The sequence below is a fragment of the Pan paniscus genome, chromosome 1, assembly GCF_029289425.2.
Source record: "Pan paniscus chromosome 1, NHGRI_mPanPan1-v2.0_pri, whole genome shotgun sequence".
NCBI lineage: Eukaryota > Metazoa > Chordata > Mammalia > Primates > Hominidae > Pan > Pan paniscus.
The window spans coordinates 63,788,446-63,810,012 of NC_073249.2; the positions used below are offsets into that span (position 1 = coordinate 63,788,446).

The window sequence follows — 21,567 nt, forward strand, 5'->3', positions numbered from 1 at the left end:
TGTCACATAGGTATACGTGTGCCATGGTGGTTTGCTGCACCTATTGACCTGTCCTCTAAGTTCCCTCCCCTCACCCCCCACCCCACAACAGGCCCTGGTGTGTGATGTTCCCCTCCCTATGTCCACGTGTTCTCATCGTTCAATTCCCACTTATGAGTGAAAACATGAGGTGTTTGGTTTTCTGTTCCTGTGTTAGCTCTAGTTAGTTTTGAGAGTGAATCTAAATTCTCTCTCCAAAGCTCTCTCTGCTCAAATGCTTTAAAATGATCTCCTGTAGCAATACATTATAAATAATGCAACAATAAAAACTGCAGTGATCTATGCTAGCTAGAAATTCATGCGTCTGTTTTAGTTTAATGTGAAAGTGTGTCAAATACTCAAGATCAAACTTTATCCCTGTGCTATTTAAAACTATACATGGGTACAGATTAATATCATAAGCCTAGAATGAAGACTGGAAACAGATATACCAAAACCACAGTGGTTATCTCTGAGTGATATAATATATGTGTTTTCCATATTTTGTTATATTTATCATTGTTTTCCAAACTATTTCTAAGTAGTATATGCTATTTTAAGTTATAAAAATAATGTTTAATTATTTTGTTATTTTTTTCAAAATATCTTATGAAAATAGCTAGTGAATCCATTGGAAAGAACACAGGCAAAGGAAGCTTTGATTGGAGTCTGGCTAGGGTTCACAGGTAAAATGCAGGACACTTTGTTAAATCTGAATTTAAGATACAAATACAATAATATTTTAGTACAAATATGCCTCGTGCAATTTTTGGGTCACACATATGTGATATTCAAATTTAACTGGGCATCCTGTATTTTTAATTTGCTAAATTTGGTAATAATAGGCCACCTAGTTCTACCCCTAATTAGTTGTGTGACTTTAGATAAGCCAATTTAGTGAAATTAATAGTTCAGTTTTTCTATCTGAAAAATAAGATGATTACTTTATCATAAAGACTCCTTCTAGCTCTCAGATCCCTATGAAACAAACATGCTGAAGGTTAGACCCCCCTTTCCAGTGCTGCCCACATCCAATTACTTCTTAATGAAGGAAGAAAGACCCAGCTCTCCTGGCTCAATTCAGGGCCCTCCCAGCTCCAGAGCTGCCTGTAGGCCCTTACTGCAGCTGTAGCACAGTTCCTCTTCTTCCACTTCCTTCACCCCCTTACAGGTGCTTTTCCCTAGAGAACTCTCCAAAAACCCTCTTGCATGCAAACTCCACCCCAGATTCTAGTTCCTCTTCAAATATAAATTCAAATAAGTACATGCCAACTTTCTACTAACATACATGAGCAGATGAGATTTGAAATAATGGCATACGACACCACCACTGCATAAATACCTCAAGACAATAAATATTATACACTGAAATATTTAGGCATATGTGAATAAATTTGGTAGGAATAGGGGAGTGATGCGGGAGAATTACAGCAGTTTGTGAAGGAGGCCAAGATTACAGATTATCAGAAATAACTTGTTCTAGGAGTACAAAGGGCAGCCATTCCTGAGTGAAAGCAGGCTAGGATTAGGGTAGCAGAAAGGAAACCTCAATAATGAGGGAGGAAAGATGACAAGCATAGGCTTGGGACATTAAGTAAAGACCATGAGACTGAGAATCAGGAGGCCAGGAATCTACATCTTACTACCTATCTACCCATTTGATCATAAATGGGTCACTTGCTTTCTCTGGGTTCTGTTTCTTTAGCTATCAAATGATAAGGTGGTGTAAGATTATTTCCAAATCTTAGCCTTCTAAAAGAATATTCTGTAATTATAATTTAAGGTTTCCTGTCACTGACATGCCCTTGACAAGTTTTCTCTCTTCAGAATTTTACCTAAACTCAGAATTTTAGTACTCTGTGTGTGTGTGTGTGTGTGTGTGTGTGTGTGTGTGTGTGTGTATTGGGTGAAAGTCATTGTGTTAGTAAAACAATTCAGTACAGATAATTAATATAACTTAGTATCAAACTAAACTACCAAATGTAATGAAAAGAATAAGTTTTTCATGCTTCTGCAGTTTTATTCATTAGATTCTATGTGTTTATATTCAATAAAAGAGAAGAACAATGATTTCTACACCTGTTGTGCATTTAAAACAATCAATAACCCAATAACCAACATTTCAATTGAACCAAAAGTCCTCAAACATGTCAACTAGAAAAAAAGTGCTGGCAAAAATTGAGGTGACATATTGGTAGAACTTGGGCTTTTCTTTAAACTGCTCTTGGGTGTTCCTTGACTTTATAAAATAAAATAATATCCATAATGGCATGAGAATATTAGTATTAAATAATGCTTTATTTCCTAATATCCCTTTAAAAAATATAAGATCTAATTATCCTGTGAATTTGCACCTGATTCCAGTGTGCTGATAAGTAGTTACAGTGGGGTGGCTGAGCTGGGACCTCAGCCTAGGCTAAGGGAAATTCAGAAGTGAGTGGAGCTTAAAGGCTGGTGTACTAGGCAACAGCTAACCCAGAAAAAAAAGGTCCACTCTTTCAAGTTCAAAGGGGCACTCACTTGTGACTTCTGCTGTTATAGTCATTGCCCTTGCCATCACCATTTCCACCATATTCTTTTTAAATTGACTGAGTGGAAAACAGTTCCTGAAAATCAGCTTGGGCACAGTACAATTTCCTAGTTATTCCATTGCCTGGCTGGCACAGATCACAGATGGCTACTAGAAGGGCATGTGTAGAATATACATATGGAAGTTCCTGACACCGTCAAGCCCAATTCATGACAGTCAGTTCACAAGTTCTTCCTGGCACTTCCCAGTTATTTATGCAAGATGTCTGAATCAACTCACTCAAACCTCTTTCCCTGTTGTCCTTCTCCTAAAAAGTATTGCTGGGAAAAATACTCAAGTGTTCAAGTGTTTGTTTTCCCAGAAGCTGAGGAATGTTGACATGACTCCAATGCTTTTCATAATTACTGGACATGAAAAAATGAATAGTTTGTGATGTATGTCAACTTGCTAAATTGTTTCAGAAGACAAACTTTATTTTTCTAGCAGTAAGAGAATACAAATAGTTTAACTGCAAGAACATGCTTGTCTGACTTGCATGCTTCTGCTTTAAGGTTCACCTTGAACTTACTGATAGTGAACAACAAATCCTAGACTTCTAAATATATGATATACCTATAATTATAAACTTCCTTTGTCTTAAATTGTCTGAAGAAAATGCACACCAGCACTAAAAGCAATATAGGCATTGTAATAAATTCAACAGCAGCAATATATAGGTCAGAATAGGTTACAGTTAAACACATAGCAACACTAGTCCACAAGGCAGGTAGAAAATCATTCAGCCAAAACAAAGTTTCCAATTATAGATAAATGCTGAGTAAATGGCTTAATCCTGATCATTGATTATAAATGGTAGTCTTTTTTCCCCCGAAAATTATGTGAGAGGAAAAATTATTTTTTTCATTTTAATGTATATAAAATAATATGAACTATATCTCCCATCTATTCATAGGAAACATACTATCTGAATGTAAAATAATTAGCATTACTTCTGCCCATCTTAGTGCGAATATTGTAGCCACTGAGGTCCTGTGTTCTTAGAATGTAATCATTTTCATTATTATCTTCAATTTAAATGTCAGAATGTATTCATAAAAGTGCTCTGCTCATTATGAATATGGAAGAGGAAAAGGGAACATTTAACCTTGTATTGATTAGAATAGATCCTTCACTTGAACTTTATTTTCTCACGGGAAAATGCTATATGATCATTTCAAAAACTATTCATTAATCCCTGACAATAATGATAATAACAATAATAATAATCACTAATGTCTATTAAGTGCTTCTATGTGGCAGGCTCTCTTCTAAGTGCCTTGCATATATTACATATCATTTAATCCTCACAGTTTCCCCATGAGACGGTTCTTGTTATTATGCTTTTTTTTTTATAGTTAGGAAACCAAGGCATTGAGTTCTTAAACAATTAGCCCAAGGAGAGTCATGTATCTGATACATGGTGAGGACAGGATTTGAGTTCTCAATTCAGTGGAGAGATAGACAATAATAAAATAATCACAAAGACAATTGTATAAACACAAACTGGTTAACAAACATCCCATTTCCGTAGCTGCATTAATACTTGGGCAACTGCAAAGAAATTAGTGGTAATTACCTGATACGTCAAAAAATGTCTGTGCCCGTCCAGTACCTGCACTGCTGACAGCAATGCATTCATAGAAACCTTCGTCAGACAAAATGACCTTTTCAATATCTAAGTTCACACTGGCAGATTCTCTGGAGGTAAGAAAATGGAAAACTTTTAGTTACTATAAAATAAGACCAAGTTGAAAGCAATGATTCACTATTTCTTTTGAAGGTTCATTCAAAAGAACAATGTAAAGAAAATAAATTGATAAAACTGCAGAGTTCTTTTTAACTTAAAATGACACACCATTTATATTTTACTAGAAAATGAGGCTTTTCTACTCTGAGCAAAAGACACAACATAAACAATAGTTATAGAGATTGAAAATTTATTTAGAGAAATATTTTCTAGCTATGTCAAAATATAAGATAACAGAGCTGGCAAAGAAATACTCATTAATCCTCTCTGCTTTTATTTTTTCCAGTTTTTGGTCATGTCAGTAGGAATCTTAGACAAAGCAATTTAATTAGGCAATATACAAATTTGAAGGTAGGAAATCTACTTTTTGATTCTAAGAAGATAAATTCTCCTTAACTTTCTTTTAGATAAGCTCCACTTAGATAAGATATAAGGCCATATATTGTTCAACCTACATACACAATGAGAAATGAAAACAAACGATCAGTTTTATAGTTAAACTCTATCATGTAGGTTAAAAAAATCCCTCTACTATATTATTTATTCATTCATTTAATAAATATTTATTATTTGTCCGCTAACACTGTTCAAATTATTTCTCATTTTCCGGAAGTATCTTAGTAATAGATATTTAATCTGTTTCAAAGAGCTCAATGATCTACAAAAATAGGCATTATCCTGTTTTAAAGTGTGGCTGAAATGTCAAAAATGTTTTCATAATTTTTCTCCCGTATCATCTATAGCTACTTATAACCTTAAAAAAATCAAGATATAGACAAGGTAAAAAGCCCACTGCAGTCAAAAGACTTACCACTGAATTCTGAAAGTGGTATAAAATATAATACCTTATGGTGATATCTCCAGATCGCTCCCCATCCAAACACACCATACTTATCATCAAAAAACCATGAAGAACTTACTGAGCTCTTAACTCGTATTTGGTACAACTAGGGTTTGTAAGAAAAAGTTAAAACGGGTTTCTGTGCCTTAGGAAAGTGAGAAACAAAGCAAGGTCATTGATCCATATGTTTTAGTAGCTGAGAAAATTCACTTTAGTTAAACATTGCTTCCTTTCAATTCTGTAGGCACTACATGCCAGTGGTTCTTCTTGTCACTTTCAGAATAAAAGCAGAATACTGCTTGACTCCATACCACACTGATCATGTAAGCTGTATCTTCGATGCTTAACAGGAGTATACTAAGCACAAACTTGTAAATGTCATCATCTACAAAACTGGTAAGTTTCAGCAAGGTAGGGGTTTGGAATACGTACATCTTTGGTGTTTTCTTCAGTGCCTACTTAAAAGCTGAGTATACATTAGAATTCATCAAAAACAGATGGATGGAAATTTTAGAACAGAAACTGATGATTCTTTGAGTTCTAAATCCCTTTTTAAAAATGAGAAAGTTGAGATACAGAAAGGACAAGTAATTTGTCCAAAGACATACAACCAGTTTACTAAATGCTTGAAGAATGTTCTTTACAGTTATACTTGTTCCTTTCTTGATGATGAAATGTTACATGAAAATAATTCTCTTTTTCATGGAGCCTTCTCAGTTGACATTAAGCACTATGTGGACATAATAAAAAAAGTTTTGAAGGGTAGACTTTGGAATACAGAAAAGAACACGTCAAATAAAAATGCACCCTGCTGCTAATGCAAACGGATTCTCTCTTACATCCCCTGGTGACCAAAGTGACTGACATAAACAAACATTAAGTCACATGTTCCATGTTATTAGGAAATCTAGGGCAGGGACATGAGAGTGAATCAGGATTAGGGTATCAGTCTATCATCACTCATGCCTAATTTTGTCTCTAACTTGTCACATCCAAAGAGCTTAATACATGTCAGCAAAGCATGTCATATCTCTGGGCCACAGAGCTGGAAAAATGAGAAAAAGAATTCTCATGGCTTACCTCCCAGGAATTGTGTGGAATTAATGAATTAATGTTTCTAAAGAATCTCAAGTGTCTTTGAAAAATGTTACTGTTTAAACATAAAACAGAATTATTTGATTTCACCAGCTAGTTATGTAGCTTCATCATTTTATATCCCAGTCAATTATGTTGCTGGTTATTAAATACACAGCTAAATAAATCATTAAGATATACTATGTAAGGGGCAGGAAATAATACAGTTTAATCTTTAAGAGTAGAAAATGTCCTAGTTATGATGAATATTCCTGCCATAAATTTTTGATTAAAATGACTCCCCATAAAGCGATTGTATAAGCTGAGACTGTCAAACATTTAACATCTTATGGAAGTTATGTTGATATTGAATTAACAGTATACAAGTCTGATAAAACAATAATTCCCAGACATTTTCCCAAAATGTTGTTTGTTTCACAGTAAGTTAAAAGGCAACACTTTCCAGAAATCATTTTTCTCCAGTTTTCAAGGTTTACTTAGTTTTTATCATGAAATTACTTGCATTTGCCTAAAAAAGTTACCCAACTTCACAAGGAAAAGTTGGTGCCTCTAGCCTACTCCTGCTGATTGTTATATGCAGGTGCGACATCTGCTGTGACCCACCTGTCACCCACCTGCAGCACAGACCATGCCTCTCTGACCTTCTCTGCTCCCCTTCTCCTCCTGGCTCAATGGGCTTCAGCCATACTGGCCTCCTCCTGTCTGTCTTTCCCACATGCCCAGTCCACTCCAGCCTTCATGCATTTGCACTTGCTCTTCCTGGTGTTTGAATACGCTTCTCTGGATACCTTTTTGATCATCTTTCTTGGCATCTTTATGTCTTTGCTCCAATGCCCCTTACTCTGAATTTTAGGATTTCAAATTGGCCAATGCTACATCCACTCCACCTACCAGCATTATTCAACCCAACTAACCCACTCTACACTTACCAGATTCACTTATCATAACACTTTAAATCAGATTCAGAAACACTTTTACCATGAAGCCAATAAAGCTAAAGTTTCAGGACCTCTCATTTGCAAGGTCTCCTTTCAAGATTTTGTACTTAACATCATTTTCATAATTCTGTATTTGTCTTAACAACAGACCCACAAATTAAAAAACATTCAGATTCTATAACACATGAGTCAACATTTGAATATGTTCAAGCATTTATTATATTATTATATTTAGCTTCTGTTTACTGTCTCCATCTATGACAATATAAGCTCCACAACGGCACAGATTTGTGTCCATTTAGTTCACTGCTATATTCCAGACTATGTAGCAAGTGAGAATTTTCAGTGAAAAAGTACATTGCAATAATAGTCTATATTTACATGTTAAATGCTGAATTTTATTACTGACAGAAACATGTACCTACTTCAAATACTGGTCTACTCCAAGTGTAACTCCATTTCTGACAAAGCTCAAGGTAAAGGGCAAAAGACTGTCAACAGAGCAGGGAATTTGGCCCGGCTGCAGATAGTATCCTGGGGTTTTCTCAGGCATCGTAACTTTGGGAGCATCTAGGAAAAAAAACAAAAACAAAAACAAAAAACTTAAGCAAGAAGGTCACAATGGTGTTAAGTACTGCCTCTTAATCCATTCAAAATCTTTATACTTAAATTATTCCAGTAAATCCTCCGCATTCCAATTAACCCAGATCACCAAAAATTACTTTTTCTATCTTTATTTGTTCAAAACTGGTTGATTTCTGGATATCTTTATGGGCCCCTTACTACAGTATTCATTGAATCTAAGACATCATAGTTTTTAAGACATAGTATTTTTTTGTACCACCAAGATAGAAAAAATACTACCAAATAAGCAATAATATATCAATTTTAGAATATGTTTTTATTTCAAAAACTTAAGAACCCACGTATCTCAGAATCAAATTGTTTTTCCAAAATAAATGTAAAAAATGACTTTTAGGAATCCATCAGATTTTGTAACATTCAAATTAGGGGCTAAGCCAAATTTGAATATCGTATATGAGGAAATATTGAGGTTGGTTCTATTCTTACCACTCTACAACTATTCAACAATAGCTATAGAATTGTTCCTCAATTTCCCAAATCACTATCTTATGTATAAATGATAAATTTTCGTCCCTCCACCTAACAGCACTAATAGTACTATAAAATTTTATAAACGATCCTGTATCTTTATCAGTCCATTAGCTGGGCGAGGTGGCGGGCGCCTGTAGTCCCAGCTACTCGGGAGGCTGAGGCAGGAGAATGACGTGAACCTGGGAGGCGGAGCTTGCAGTGAGCCGAGATCGCGCCACTGCACTCCAGCCTGGGCAACAGAGCGAGACTCCATCTCAAAAAAAAAAAAAAAAAGAAAAGAAAAGAAAAAAAACAAAAGATTGGGTCAGAGTTCGGTCATGAGCCTTGAAAAATAGCTCAAGTACAGCTAAGCTGAAATGCTACCTGATGCTTCCAAATAATATCTCATCTGTAATCTCCTCTCTACACAGTAGCAAATGTACAATTAACTAGCTAACTAATCAACTAGACAAATAAAGGCAGTGATCACCTGTTGTTTACTATGAACTACCATCTATGGAGCAGAAAGTTTCTGACAATTGTATATAAACATTTAGCCAATTTAGACAGTTTAAGCAAATATATCTGCCTGGCTTTTTTAGGGGAAAAGATAGTACCAGAATTTTCCAGTTCCAGCTCTTAAACTGACTAATCAAAATTCTCAGATCTGCAATCAGTGAGACTTAACATGAAACTTTGGATGTGCTATTTAACAGCTAAGAAAAACTGTGTTACCGTACATGTAAATGTCCATCAATTTGGTGATGCAGTAATAATATGAAGACACTATTTTTTATTTGATAGTCCGTTATTTACCTATGGGTCAACATCACCCTCTTAAACTGTCAATATTTCAATGTTGAATAAAATGATGTCTCACCTGGGACAATATTAGAAAAGGAAACACTTGATACTCTCTGGAAGAGGTAATCATCTTTATCATAGCCTGTTACTTTGAGAAAGAAAGCTTCATTTGGTGGTACAAAGTCAGAAATATTCCATATGCCATAAGGTTTTCGATCTGGGTAATATTTAACAGGAATAGTCTTAAGAGAACTTCCTGAGATACTCAAAAGTTCAAGAAGATCTATTCTAGCTGGAGTGGAAATTCCAGAAGTATTGAGCAGTACATAGGTAGGTATTCCTACAAGAGAAAGATTTTGTTATCATTTACAAGAAACAGGCAATTGAAGTTATATATCAAATAAGTATTTGCATGATAATAATATATGAGTACCATAAGGATGCCTACAATTTCTGGATCAGTTGCAGAATTGTTTCTACATAAAAGACAGTTTATGCATGACCAGAGAAACTTAGGAAATCCTAAGAAATAATTTTTATAGTATTTTAACTATGCTTACACGTAAAAAAAATTAGAATTGTGAAAATTGTTATATGTTTGATCACATGAATACTTTAAAGATAAATTATTTTGTATCTTTCCAGAAAATGCAGCAATAAAAATAAATGAACAATAACCTCCCCCAAATTTTAACTGTTACATTATAGTTAAGCTTCTTTTCAGCTAGAATACTATAAATCTCAATGTATGAATAAAATAAGAGCACAAGGTTTAAAAATCAATAATTTTATCTTTGAAATACAATGATATGTGACGTGTTTAATTTTTCAGCTATATACACACATTTTACCTTGACAATAGGTAATTTATAGATTTCGGTAAGGAAAAAAATCTCAAGATCTGGGTTAGTAATTCTCAAACTTTAGTAAGTGTAAGAATAAACTGAGGTGCTCACTAAAGTACATATTCCTGGGCCCTACCTTCCATGGTTCTAATTCAGGAGATCTGGAGTGGGGTCCAGGAATCTTAATTTTTAACAAGCATCCTGAGTGATTTTTATATCAGTGGTCTTGGGATTATACTTTGAGAAAGTGATTAGGCCAAGAGAACAGTCACATTTAAAGCTATGCTTCTCAATTTTATTGAATACTACAAAATTATAAAATTATAGACAGTCTGAGAAATATTTTTCATTTGGATATCTATTATGTCAATTTAAATAATATGCACATACAAACCTTGCACTGGTCTGCTAACTGTTTTTTTGAAGTCCAGGGTGGGCTTTCGAGAAAAGCCAGCTCGGAAATCAATAGTACTGAGGCCAGTAATGCGAACAGAGTGCCTTCCACTGCTTGAGGTCTGAAAATGTTTAATGACAAACCTGGTCAGCAGTTGATCCAGTATGCTGGTCATATGCAACCCTCACCAGTATGGGAAACTGCACAATATTTAATTAGGATCGATGTCCAAAAACTGAGGCTCTGATCTGATGTTCTCAACATAACTATGATTCTATATTTTAAATGCAAGTTTCATAATACATACCCCATGGGGACAGCTCTAAAAAACAATTCAGTAATATGTTTCATGCCTAATGATAAAAGATGTAAGGGTTTAGTCACTAGTGAATGGGCTGGAAATAAATCTGTAAAAGCTCCATGAGGGTATGGATCTTTGTTTTGGTCACTATTGTTAACATAGTAGATGTTCAGCAAATATTGAAACCTTCTTCCACAAATACATCCAGGTTCAATTCTAGAAAATATTTATTTCTTCTTTGCCTCTAGGACATTGCAGCCAGTGCAAGCAATAGAGCTGACCATTTTCAGATTTTGGCAACCTGGCATCCTCAGCTCAGCAGTGTTCTAGCAAAGGTACTCAGCATTTATTAAAAATGCAAAGTCCTTATCTCCAGCCTAGATTTACTGAATCTGAATATTAGGTCAGGGCAGTCTAGGAATTTGCATTTCAAAAACCACCTAAGACTTATGAACAAGAGTTCACCATTATTTTATTACATAGATTACCAAGATTCTGTCTCAAAATAAAATGACCACATAATTCCAGCATTTAAGTAGAAGTAGGAGATGGGAGTGAAAGAAAAAATTCACACAACTCTAATGTACCGATTATCAATTTCAAACTCAACACTGAGAAGACACATATTGAGGTATTATAGCAATGACAGAATACACTGGAAGTATATATATATAAATTTTAATCTGGTAGACAGCCATATTTGTGTATATACATTTTAATCTGGTGGACAGCCAGATGAATTCACACACCATAGTTACCAGTGGGCCACTTCCAGAGCTGTGCAAACTACGCAATATTCCCTGAATCACTGCAACTCCTTGTTATTTAGCAATGTGGAGAAGAAGGAAGAGAAGATTTGTCCCTGTTGCTACCATGTTTCTTCCTCATTGAGCAGAATCTCAAGAACTCAAAGGGTAGTAAAATGAAAGGGAGAAAGAAGAAAAAAACCCATCATCATGAAAGCTGTTGCTATATTCTTAGCATAAATGATGCAGCTAGTTACTATGGCTCATTTGCATACAGGTTACAAAAGATTATATGTGTAAGTGTAGGGATCTTAGTACCACCCTTATCCCATTATTTGTCAATGAATATGTGTTATGACTTCCACATAATAAATTTAAAAAGGAAACTATGGATCATGACTCAATTTTAAATCAGGGATTTCCTGTAGGGTTGTATAAAACTTTGGTAATTCTAATGTCAATTTCTTTAGATAATGTAGAGCTTTAGTGAAGACACTATCACCTCCTAATTTCATGTAAGTCAATCAGAATGCTTGATATTACAATGAGTTAATTTTTATTTTTTCACTAACATCATATATCACTGTTAGTTGCCTTGCTCCTCAGAAAGTCCCTTATGATGAAACAGCTGTTGAGGTTACTAAGGGCAAATATGACACGTAATTTGCCAAATGACTGCTATCAAGTGCTAATCATCTGCCAAGTGTTCTGTGCATAAATCAACTAACAAAGGTGGTTTTCAAAAACGTGGTACTTAATAGCTGAGTGAAAAAAAACAAATTATACAAGTGTTTGAAAATATGTTAATGTCTATTACTAAATAACACGTTAAAGTAGATTTGATGAAGAGGGAGCCCCTTATAAATTATATAAAATTAATGTAATATAAATTAACTTTGATCCTTCAAAGACCACACCAAGTAATAAAGTATGCAAAATAAGAATATAGGTTTACTATTCTCTGAGGAAATATGAAGAGTATTTTGCTCTGCTAAAATATGAAGAGTAATAAATAACAAAATATCTTAATTTCATGTGTCTATACTATACTGTAGACAGTAGAAATGTCTTCAATGAATTTAAGTGTTTGTAAATAAAAGATATCTTCAAGTGAGTCCATTTTTATATGCAATTAATCCAACTCTGGGCTAACCAGGGTAACGGAAACAAAGGACATCCCAAATAAACTAACATTGTGGTTTAAATATACAATAAAAAGAAAAAAAATGAGCTAATTTAAAGTTTTTAAAATAGCTTAGTATTAAAATAGCCTCTGATGTTAATTCATGCATTTATCATTATTTAATTATTCTCTGAAAAGAATTCTAATACTTGAACAGTATTTTAGGAACACTAAACACCACATAAATTTCTTCATGAGAAAGTGCCAATAGTTTGATATCTATTAAAGTAAGCTATTGTTTTCACCTCTTTCTTGTCTAAGCTCCCTTTAAAAAATATTAGTGTAATAGAAACAAACAGGTTTTGTGTATAATGAGGGTATAACCCACCAATAAATGGAAAAGGGAGGAGAAAAAAGCACTAATGTGCACAAAATGCACACTATATATAAAGCTTAATTTTTTATACAAATTCTCACTTTTAATCCTCACAAAAGTCCCTGTGAGAGAGTATTATTACCATCTTCACTTCATGGATAAGAGAGGTTAAGTGACTTGCTCAAAGTAACAGATACAGCAGGTGGCAAAGCTGGAGTCTGAACTCGGTGAAGCTCCAGAAACCAAACTCTACAGCTACCCCACGCGTTTCTCATGATGATCTCAATGAATTTAATTGTGCTGGTTTGAGGGTAAATGTTGAAATATGCTGAACTGCTTTACACAATAGGAGGAGAGTTATATGGAACTTCTGGGACTATCCAGAGGAAAGAAGCAGAGAAATGTACTGGGGAGGCAAGGGGGTGGTGGCCAAGGAAAGAGCAGGAAAAGCACAAGGTGCTTTCTGACATAGCCCCCAAATCTACGAGTAAATCTACCAAATTCACAGAATGCTTGCTATTGATAGATTTCTTGTGATATTTTGAAGGGGCTGAGTTTTGCCCTGCATCAAAGTACAAAAAGGTATAATCAACACAAATAATCAGAAGGCAATGAGAACATAAGCAAGAAAGCTTTTAGGAAACTGCAGGAGTGCTGGGAGAAGACTTTGGAGTCTCATGAGTTATGAACCTGATGGGGTTAGAGGAGAACCAAATGACACCAAGGTCTTGGAGGGGCAAAGAAAATTAAGCTAATTCTGTAACTGAGTCAAGCAAAGAGGAGGTCCAGCCATATTTCTTTCCCTTCCCTTCTCTTCCAAATTATGTTAGCCATTTTAATAAATTTTTTATAAATGTAATAAAATTATATATATATATATATGTCCTAAAATTAGTGAGGCCAAAATTACTATCTTAATGTCTTTCTATTTGGTCTTTTTTATCATCTAGATTCAACCTGTGGGTTATATTAAAATTAGAATATGGCTACAAAAAGCACCTTTCCACCACAGAATGTCTTGAAGTATTACTCCTGCAGAGTTACCCTAACCTCATGGCTTCTGTAGATAAGAAGAGGGAAATCTAGCAGCAGCATTCAGTCTCAGAGAATAACAGGAAACTTTCTAGATATTAGATGTTGAACAGGATTTATCTGAGCTAGGAAGAGTTGTGTTTCAAAGTCAATTTATTCATAAAATTTCTAAACATACATAATGAGCCACGTTACTCCTCTGAGTGAGTAGTATCACGTTCATTAAGTTGTGAAGGGGTCTGAGTCAGGAATACACAGGCTGCTGCAGTGTGAGCAGATGTGAGGTAAGGTCACGGTTTGGCAAAGATGAGGTTATACTAGTGATAGTTAAAATTAGGTATCAGCTTGATTGGATTGAAGGATACCTAGATAGCTGGTAAAGTATTCCTTCTGGGTGCATCTGTGAGGGTGTTGCCAAAGGAGACTGATATTTGAGTCAGTGAGCTGGGGGAGGAAGACCCCCCTCAATGTGGGTGGGCACTATCTAACTGGCTGCCAGCACGATTAGAACAAAGCAGGTGGAAGAAGGTGGGATAAGCTGGCTTGCTGAGTCTTCTGGATTTCATCTTTCTCCCATGATGGATGCTTTCTTCCATTCCTCCTGCCCTTGGACAACAGACTACAGGTTCTTCGGCCTTTGGACTCTTGGACTTACACCAGTGGTTTGCCAGGGGCTCTCGGGCCTTTGGCCACAGACTCAAGGCTTCACTGTCGGCTTCTCTGCTTTTGAGGGTTTTGGACTTGGACTGAGTCACTACCGGCTTCTTTCTTCCCCAGCTTGCAGATGGCCTATTGTGGGACTTTGACTTGAGATTGTGTGAGCCAATTCTTCCTAATAAACTCCCTTTCATATATGTATATATCCTATTATTTCTGTCCTCTGGAGAACCCTAATACAGAGATAATATATTGGTATCCTAAAGTTGTAAATAGGTAGCCTTGACCTACAATGCAGTAAGGGAAAAGAAGGAGCAGAGTGAACCAGAGTCTAGGTTTCTCAATTGGAGTGAGACTACCAAGAATGAAGGAGCAGGACAGGCTGAAGGACAATTGAACAAGCACCATGGAGAGCTCCAGCGGAAAATTACTTGCTCCTCTGAGATCTCAGCTTAGATCTTCCTGGTCAGCTCTACTGCAGATGGATTTACTTCTTAGTTTAAAGGCGAAGAAGGCCTGTTAAATGCCTGCCTACATTGAAAGTCCCTTCAAGGCAGTAACTATTTCATATTCATCACCCACAGAATGTCACTCAGCTGGCACGTGATAAGTGTAGGTTTTGTAGGTTTAATAAATGACATGAAAGCCATCCACATGCCTAGTGTTGATGTTTTTTCTTAGATATTCCTCAGACCAGCTAATGCTATACTCATCAAGAATTCACTAAATGTTTCTAGATGCATTATGCTAAGTATGTTCACACGTTATCTCTTAAAACCCTATTATGTCCAAAGATAATTTTATGGCACTACAAAGAAACAGAGGTTCAAAAAAATGATATTTACCTAGGTGTAGACAGCAACTTAAATGGCAATTTTTCCAAGTTCAACGTCTTTCTCAGGTACCTAACTCTGTGCATGGTATTTTAGAATAACATAATTTCTAGGTAGATTTGCACCCTATGGCATAGAAAACAATAACATTCTCCAACTATTTCTTTGCCATTCTATGTTTCTGAGTACCCTTTCAGTTAGGAAAAGTCAGGTCAGTGGGGTGCTAATAAATTCCCCTCTAACAAAAAAAAACCCCTAATTTTTGGCATTTTTCAATTTCTGTGGTGTAAATATTCCCATCATAGCTGATTCCTAGCTCCCAACATGATGTTGCTGAACACAGAGCTAGGAAGAGAAATGTATCATTGACTCTCCATGAGTCATTATGAGCTAGCTCTAGTATACCACTAGGCCACGATAACAGCTTGCCTACTGGGTAATAAGGGAGTGAAATGTGTCACTTCTGGGATGAGACAGAAGTAACACAAATTTCTTTTTATTTATTCAATGCCACATCCTCCAGGTTTTTTCCTCATTAAGTGACTGAAGATGCTGCATGTTCTAAATTATGGCAGAGCCTCCATCAGCTTGGGTTCCTGAGTGACTGTGAAGCAGAATACTCTACCAGACCTCATGGAACACAGAACATTAGTGAGGAATTAACCTTCTTGTATTAAGCCAGGGAGAATGCCTCCTAGCACTAAATATGAAACCTTATCTTTTATAAATTGAATTAAAATTTGATTGATAGATATGGTTTTTCTCTCTCCAACAGAGTTTCAATGTTTTATAAAATAGTAAATGTGCCCAAAGTAAGACAAACACAAAAACTAAAGAAAAATTCAAGTGTATATGCATTAAAAGAAAGTAAAGATACAATGTATGATTTACATGTATTCAAGAGAACAACTAATTAACCTGTGTCAGCATTCATGTGTCAACATTTTTAGTAACAACTAATTCATGTGTCAGAAACTGCTGAAGCACTTTACCAATATCTCATTTAACCATGACAATATTGGGTAGCCACTATTTTCTCCCACTTTCCTCAGACTTAGAGAGGTTAAGTAATTTCTCCATGAACAAAAAGACATTAAGTAATGAATCTTGAATTCAAATAGATGTCGACCTCTTTTCAAAGTATTTGCTCTTAAGTTTTGAATTCTTTACAAATTAAAGAATAGATGGTTTCAATAAAATATTTATTAAGAACCTACTGTGAGCTAGGCATTGTGTTAAAGACACAATCATGGAAGCTAGATTTAAATACCATTATTTTGTTGGGCATTATGCATTTGGAGAAATGTGTGATAAGGAAATTTATCCAAAACATAAATTCTACTTAAATACACACACACACACACACATATGCACACACGCATATGCACACACATATACATAAAAATGTGCATGTGTACCTAAGTGTACACATATCTTTTTTATAAAGGAAGCATTCTATTTGGTTGACAGTCCGATATTGGAAGGCCAAAAAACTGGAAAATTTTCCAGGAAAAATCTATTATCAAACATGCCACTGACCCAAAACATTAATGCTACACCTAATCTATTTACTTAACACACTTTGTATAGACTACAGGCTTATTCATAAGAGTCACCAGGAAAGACTAATAGGAGGCCAGCATAATAATCTTCATGTGTGGTCCTTTTAGACTCAAGGTTGATTTAATTATGATTCCTAAACAAGCTTATGCCACTTGAGTATGATTTTTAAAATATCCTTACCCAGTAGAAAAGGCATTAGTAGGCTCTGGCTACCAACATAACTATCCAAAACCAAAATATTTCTACTAGTCTCAGAATCCCAGTATAATCATGTGGTTGGGTACACACCCTTCTGTACTTGGGAGATTATCTAAAGACAGTTTATCCAAATGTACTTAATAGAAACATACCCCAGGGGATATGTTAAATTAAATGATCACACTGATAATCCTAGACTAATATAAACATTTGTACCACCTAAACCCATTGGGTGCTGACAATTATTTAATGTCTTTGCAGGGAGTTTCCTTTAAAAAGCAGAGGACAAAATTTGGCTCAAGAGTTTCTGTGGTTACATTCAAATACTCTATATTAGTTGCTGAATGGAAAAATCATATTGCTTCTCAGAAATAAGATCCATGATCTGTAGCTTTCCTACAAATGGAAATTTAGGAGCATAAAACAATCTTCTCTTCTGTTTTTAATAAAACTTTATGTTATTTCCAGTTACTTCTTTTTAATGTGCTTTACCTGCATCAGAGGAAACCTAAAACATTTGAGTACTTATGTGAATTATACAAATGAGTTGACTCTTTATCTCTGCTTAGTGAAAGTGCCCTAAGATGGAACAGTAAAGTACTGACCAGAAAAATCACAGAAGAAAAGAAACTGCCACTCTCTTATCATTTTAAATCGTAAACGTATTAGTGTTCCATGCTAGCACCTCCACTATAGACTAAGTAAACCAGTTCTTCTGCCTGCTTCCCTGGATATCCTCAGAATAAATGTATTAATTTTTATTCATAAATATTTATATAGTTCTTTCTCAGGCACTGTGGCATATACTAGTGGCAAAATCTGGTCTATAGAAAAAGAGACAGAGAAAATATGTACAGAAATAAAAATGATATAAGGGAGAAATTAATCCAAAAGGGAAGTGCAGAAAAATTTAATAGAAAGCCAGAGAGAAAAGAACATTTTAGGGAAAAAAAAATCTGACAAAGTTTGATGAAAGTTTTGTCATTTGAGCTGAACTTTGTGGGATAGTTATAAGTCAGAATGCAAGAAAAGGCATTATAAGGGGAAGGAACAGCTTGAAAGAAAGCGTGGGGTAAGAGAATGTGGTGGGGGGAGAGAGACAGTACAAAATTATATTTGACAAGAATGTAAAGACAAGTGATAGAAGATAACTAGAAAGATTGGCTTGAGGCTCAATTGGGTGGTCCTTGAGCCTCAAGGTAAAGTTAAGTAATAGATAGATCGTTCTCCATATTTGGGATAAAAACTGTTATGTGAAACATTCAAAAAGCCACTATTAATTTCAGTGATAGAGCAGACCTTTTCCAGATAGTCCAGTGCATGGGAGATAGCACCAGGGAAACACTATCTAATCTCAGACATTTCTCATCTTGAGAAAGTGCACATGTAAAACATTTTCATTCATTAGACATCCAAAAGGGAAATCCAAAGTCAACAGCAATATTTTATGTCATCAGATTCAGTTCAATTTCCTTTGTATCAACCTGATACATTCTTTTGGTATTTCATATAGAAGCAAAATAAGTTTGTTATTTTTAAGTTTCATTATAATGCTTATTCTTTGTTTAGTTGTTGTTAGCACTAATCCTACACTAGAAATGCTGTAAATCAGAGCTGGAGGCTCTTTTGGTGAGGGCTAGATAAACATTTAAGATAAAATAATAATAGATACTGTGTCTTTTTATTGTTCCCTTAATTATAGGAGACTGAGCTTAGAGACTTGTCTAAACAGAGTTCTCATCACCTCATCACCTGATCAAAGGCTCTGCTCACTCATAGAACTAATCCTCATTACTTCTCTGTTCTAATTATCAATTAAAATGTGCGTAATGTCCATTAAGTAAGTAGCACAGAACATGGCCAAGAGCAGTCAGTAAATGTTTATTGAATGCATGACTGAATGAATATTTGCGTGAGGCACAAGGTAAAATAACAGTCATGCAATATCCCTCCTCTGGGCAAGAGTTTTACTAGAAGAAATACCACTGGTACCAGTCCAAATCACCTGGAAATAGGTACAAGTACTGCACAATAACTTGCTACTAACATGGAAGAATGGCCTCACGTGCACGTATTTCACAGTCAATAATGGACTACTTAAGGTCAATATTCAGAAAGCAAGAAAAAATTACTCCAGTGGACTTGCTAGCTCAAGACACCGCTGGCTAAGTCACGCTTAAATTAAAGTATTTGAGGGATGAAGAGACTCGACACTTCCTCTAATTCCTTCCTACTGTGGTCACAAAAAGTCAGACTCAATGCTAGTGATATTTTTGGCAAGTTAGTCAAAATAACCATTACACAAAATTTGGCCACATTTATTTAAAATATTGTAGCAGCAAAACAACTCGTCAATCTAATACACTCAATAAATACCAGGCATTATGTGCAAGGAACTGGGTGGAAAAAAACAGGCAGGAAGGGCCATTTCTGGCCCATTCATTAAGAAATTACCAGATTTTCTTTCACATGCCTTTTCACCTATACCCTTTTATTATCCACCTTGAAATAATCTACGCAAGAGTTTCTATTTTTCCTACAGGGCTTAGAGTTCTGAGAATAAAAAACTAGTATCTTAGGATTTGAATGGAGTTACAAGGTAAACATTCATTCTTTAAACTGGGGACATTAATGGAGTTATTCTTTAAAAAAAAAACTGACTGGCATGAAAAATGGCTCTTTGAATTTCTACGGTATATCAGCTCCACATATTTTCACAGCAGCTCTATAATTTGAATTATGATCCCATTAATTCCATTTTTTATGTAAGGAAACAGACAATGAAAGAGTAAACAATGTACAGGATATCTTCATTTGAGTTCTCCCAGAAAGATTCTAGAGCAAGTTGTTTATTTGACAGCTGGAAGGAATGCTAATAGGAAGAGAGGAGATAATACAGGAATGGGAAGAGGCCCACAAAGGGTGTGTTTTAAGCCTGTTCCCACAGCGGACACCTGGAGTGTGTTCCTTCAGGTGCTAATAGCTGCTCCCGAGGGGTGTTAATTCCTTAGCCAAACAACCTTTTCCTGTTCTAGGAAAAAACCTCCAAGACACAGAAATGCAGATACTAGATTGGGAAGTACACTGAAAAGCCTGAGAAATATGGGCAAGTCACTCAGGGCATCTGCCACAGTGGGACACACACAAAATCTGCAGCAGAACTAGATCTCCGATTTATGGTATCTTGAATTTTGAGTGTATATTTTTTCCTCCATACTGCCAAAATACAATGCTTTCTTAGAGGAAATATATACCACTTAAGATAAGTTTAGGATACAAATACCACGTTGTGCTAAAGAAGAAAATGAATAGAAATCCACCAAATAAAAAAAGCCAACACAGCACTTGAATGCTTACTTTGAAACAGAAATGATACTATTTCAGGTGTATCATATTAATTTAATTCTCAGCCCAATTCTGTAAAGTAAAGGACTGTGACTATCATCTCCACATGACAGAGAAGGAAAGCCATGCACAGAGAAGTTCTGTTCCCCAGGCAGTGCAGCTGTTAAGGCGTGGTGTTAAGATTCAAACCCAGGCAGTTTCACAACAGAGCCTATGGCTCTAACCGTTATTCTGTGTTGGCTCAATCTCTGATTATTTTGTAAGCATGAAGTAGATAATAAAATAAATCTACAGATTTGATGATAGGAAAACTATCTGAGAATTGTAAGTGTATCGTGTGGCAATGATGACACTCATGGTCCTCAAACTGAAAACTACCAAATTCATGTGATCAAGACACCTCCTACAAACACCTATGTACATTGCTTTTTATTACAAGCACTCTCCATGATAGCAAGAGTGTATGTTTAAAAAAACCACTGTGTATACTTCATGAAAAATGCCAACTTCAAAATAAAATAATAAACAAACTTTGTGAAATAACCGTACCTTCACTGTCCACATTCCAGCCTCTGGCTCTTTCACATTCACTACTTTGGCAGAGTTATGGATATTTAATAGCTCATGCAGGCCAAATCCCTTTTTTATCAGCTTCCCTGAAAGACAGAACATAAAGGTAACAAGCACAATCCTTCTCTCAGCTATGTATATTAGCTAATTTAACACTACATAAAACTAAGAGCATGATCAAATTTCAAATAACACTGGCACATTTTTTACCAAAGTGTGCTGCAAACTAACCCAAAGAGCCTTTATTTTCTGTTCTGTGGCTAAAATAAAACACATTCAATTTCCAGTATCTTATGACCTGATTGACACTTATACCCATAGCTCAAAACACTATTTTATTTATTTCTAAAATATACTTAATTTTAAGGTGTCCAGGCATTGGAAACCTTATGAAATAATGGATTACTATTTGTTATGCTGACTTGATCATCAAATGAGAATAACAATTAGCAGACTGTAATCATATTTCCGAAGCCA

General features: G+C 35.4%; 1 protein-coding gene across 3 annotated transcripts in view; it reads right to left on the reverse strand.

Moving 5' to 3' along the window:
* Positions 1 to 21,567, reverse strand: part of HMCN1 (hemicentin 1) — a 462,896-nt gene that overhangs the window by 258,727 nt on the left and 182,602 nt on the right. For all 3 annotated transcript variants that reach the window (XM_003815598.5, XM_063598296.1, XM_063598300.1), the window contains exons 6-10: positions 21,070 to 21,176; positions 10,347 to 10,467; positions 9,184 to 9,447; positions 7,634 to 7,778; positions 4,164 to 4,285 (exon numbers count right to left, since the gene is read on the reverse strand). In XM_003815598.5, coding sequence (XP_003815646.4) covers positions 4,164 to 4,285; positions 7,634 to 7,778; positions 9,184 to 9,447; positions 10,347 to 10,467; positions 21,070 to 21,176 — 759 coding nt within the window. The remainder of the gene's footprint in view (positions 1 to 4,163; positions 4,286 to 7,633; positions 7,779 to 9,183; positions 9,448 to 10,346; positions 10,468 to 21,069; positions 21,177 to 21,567) is intronic.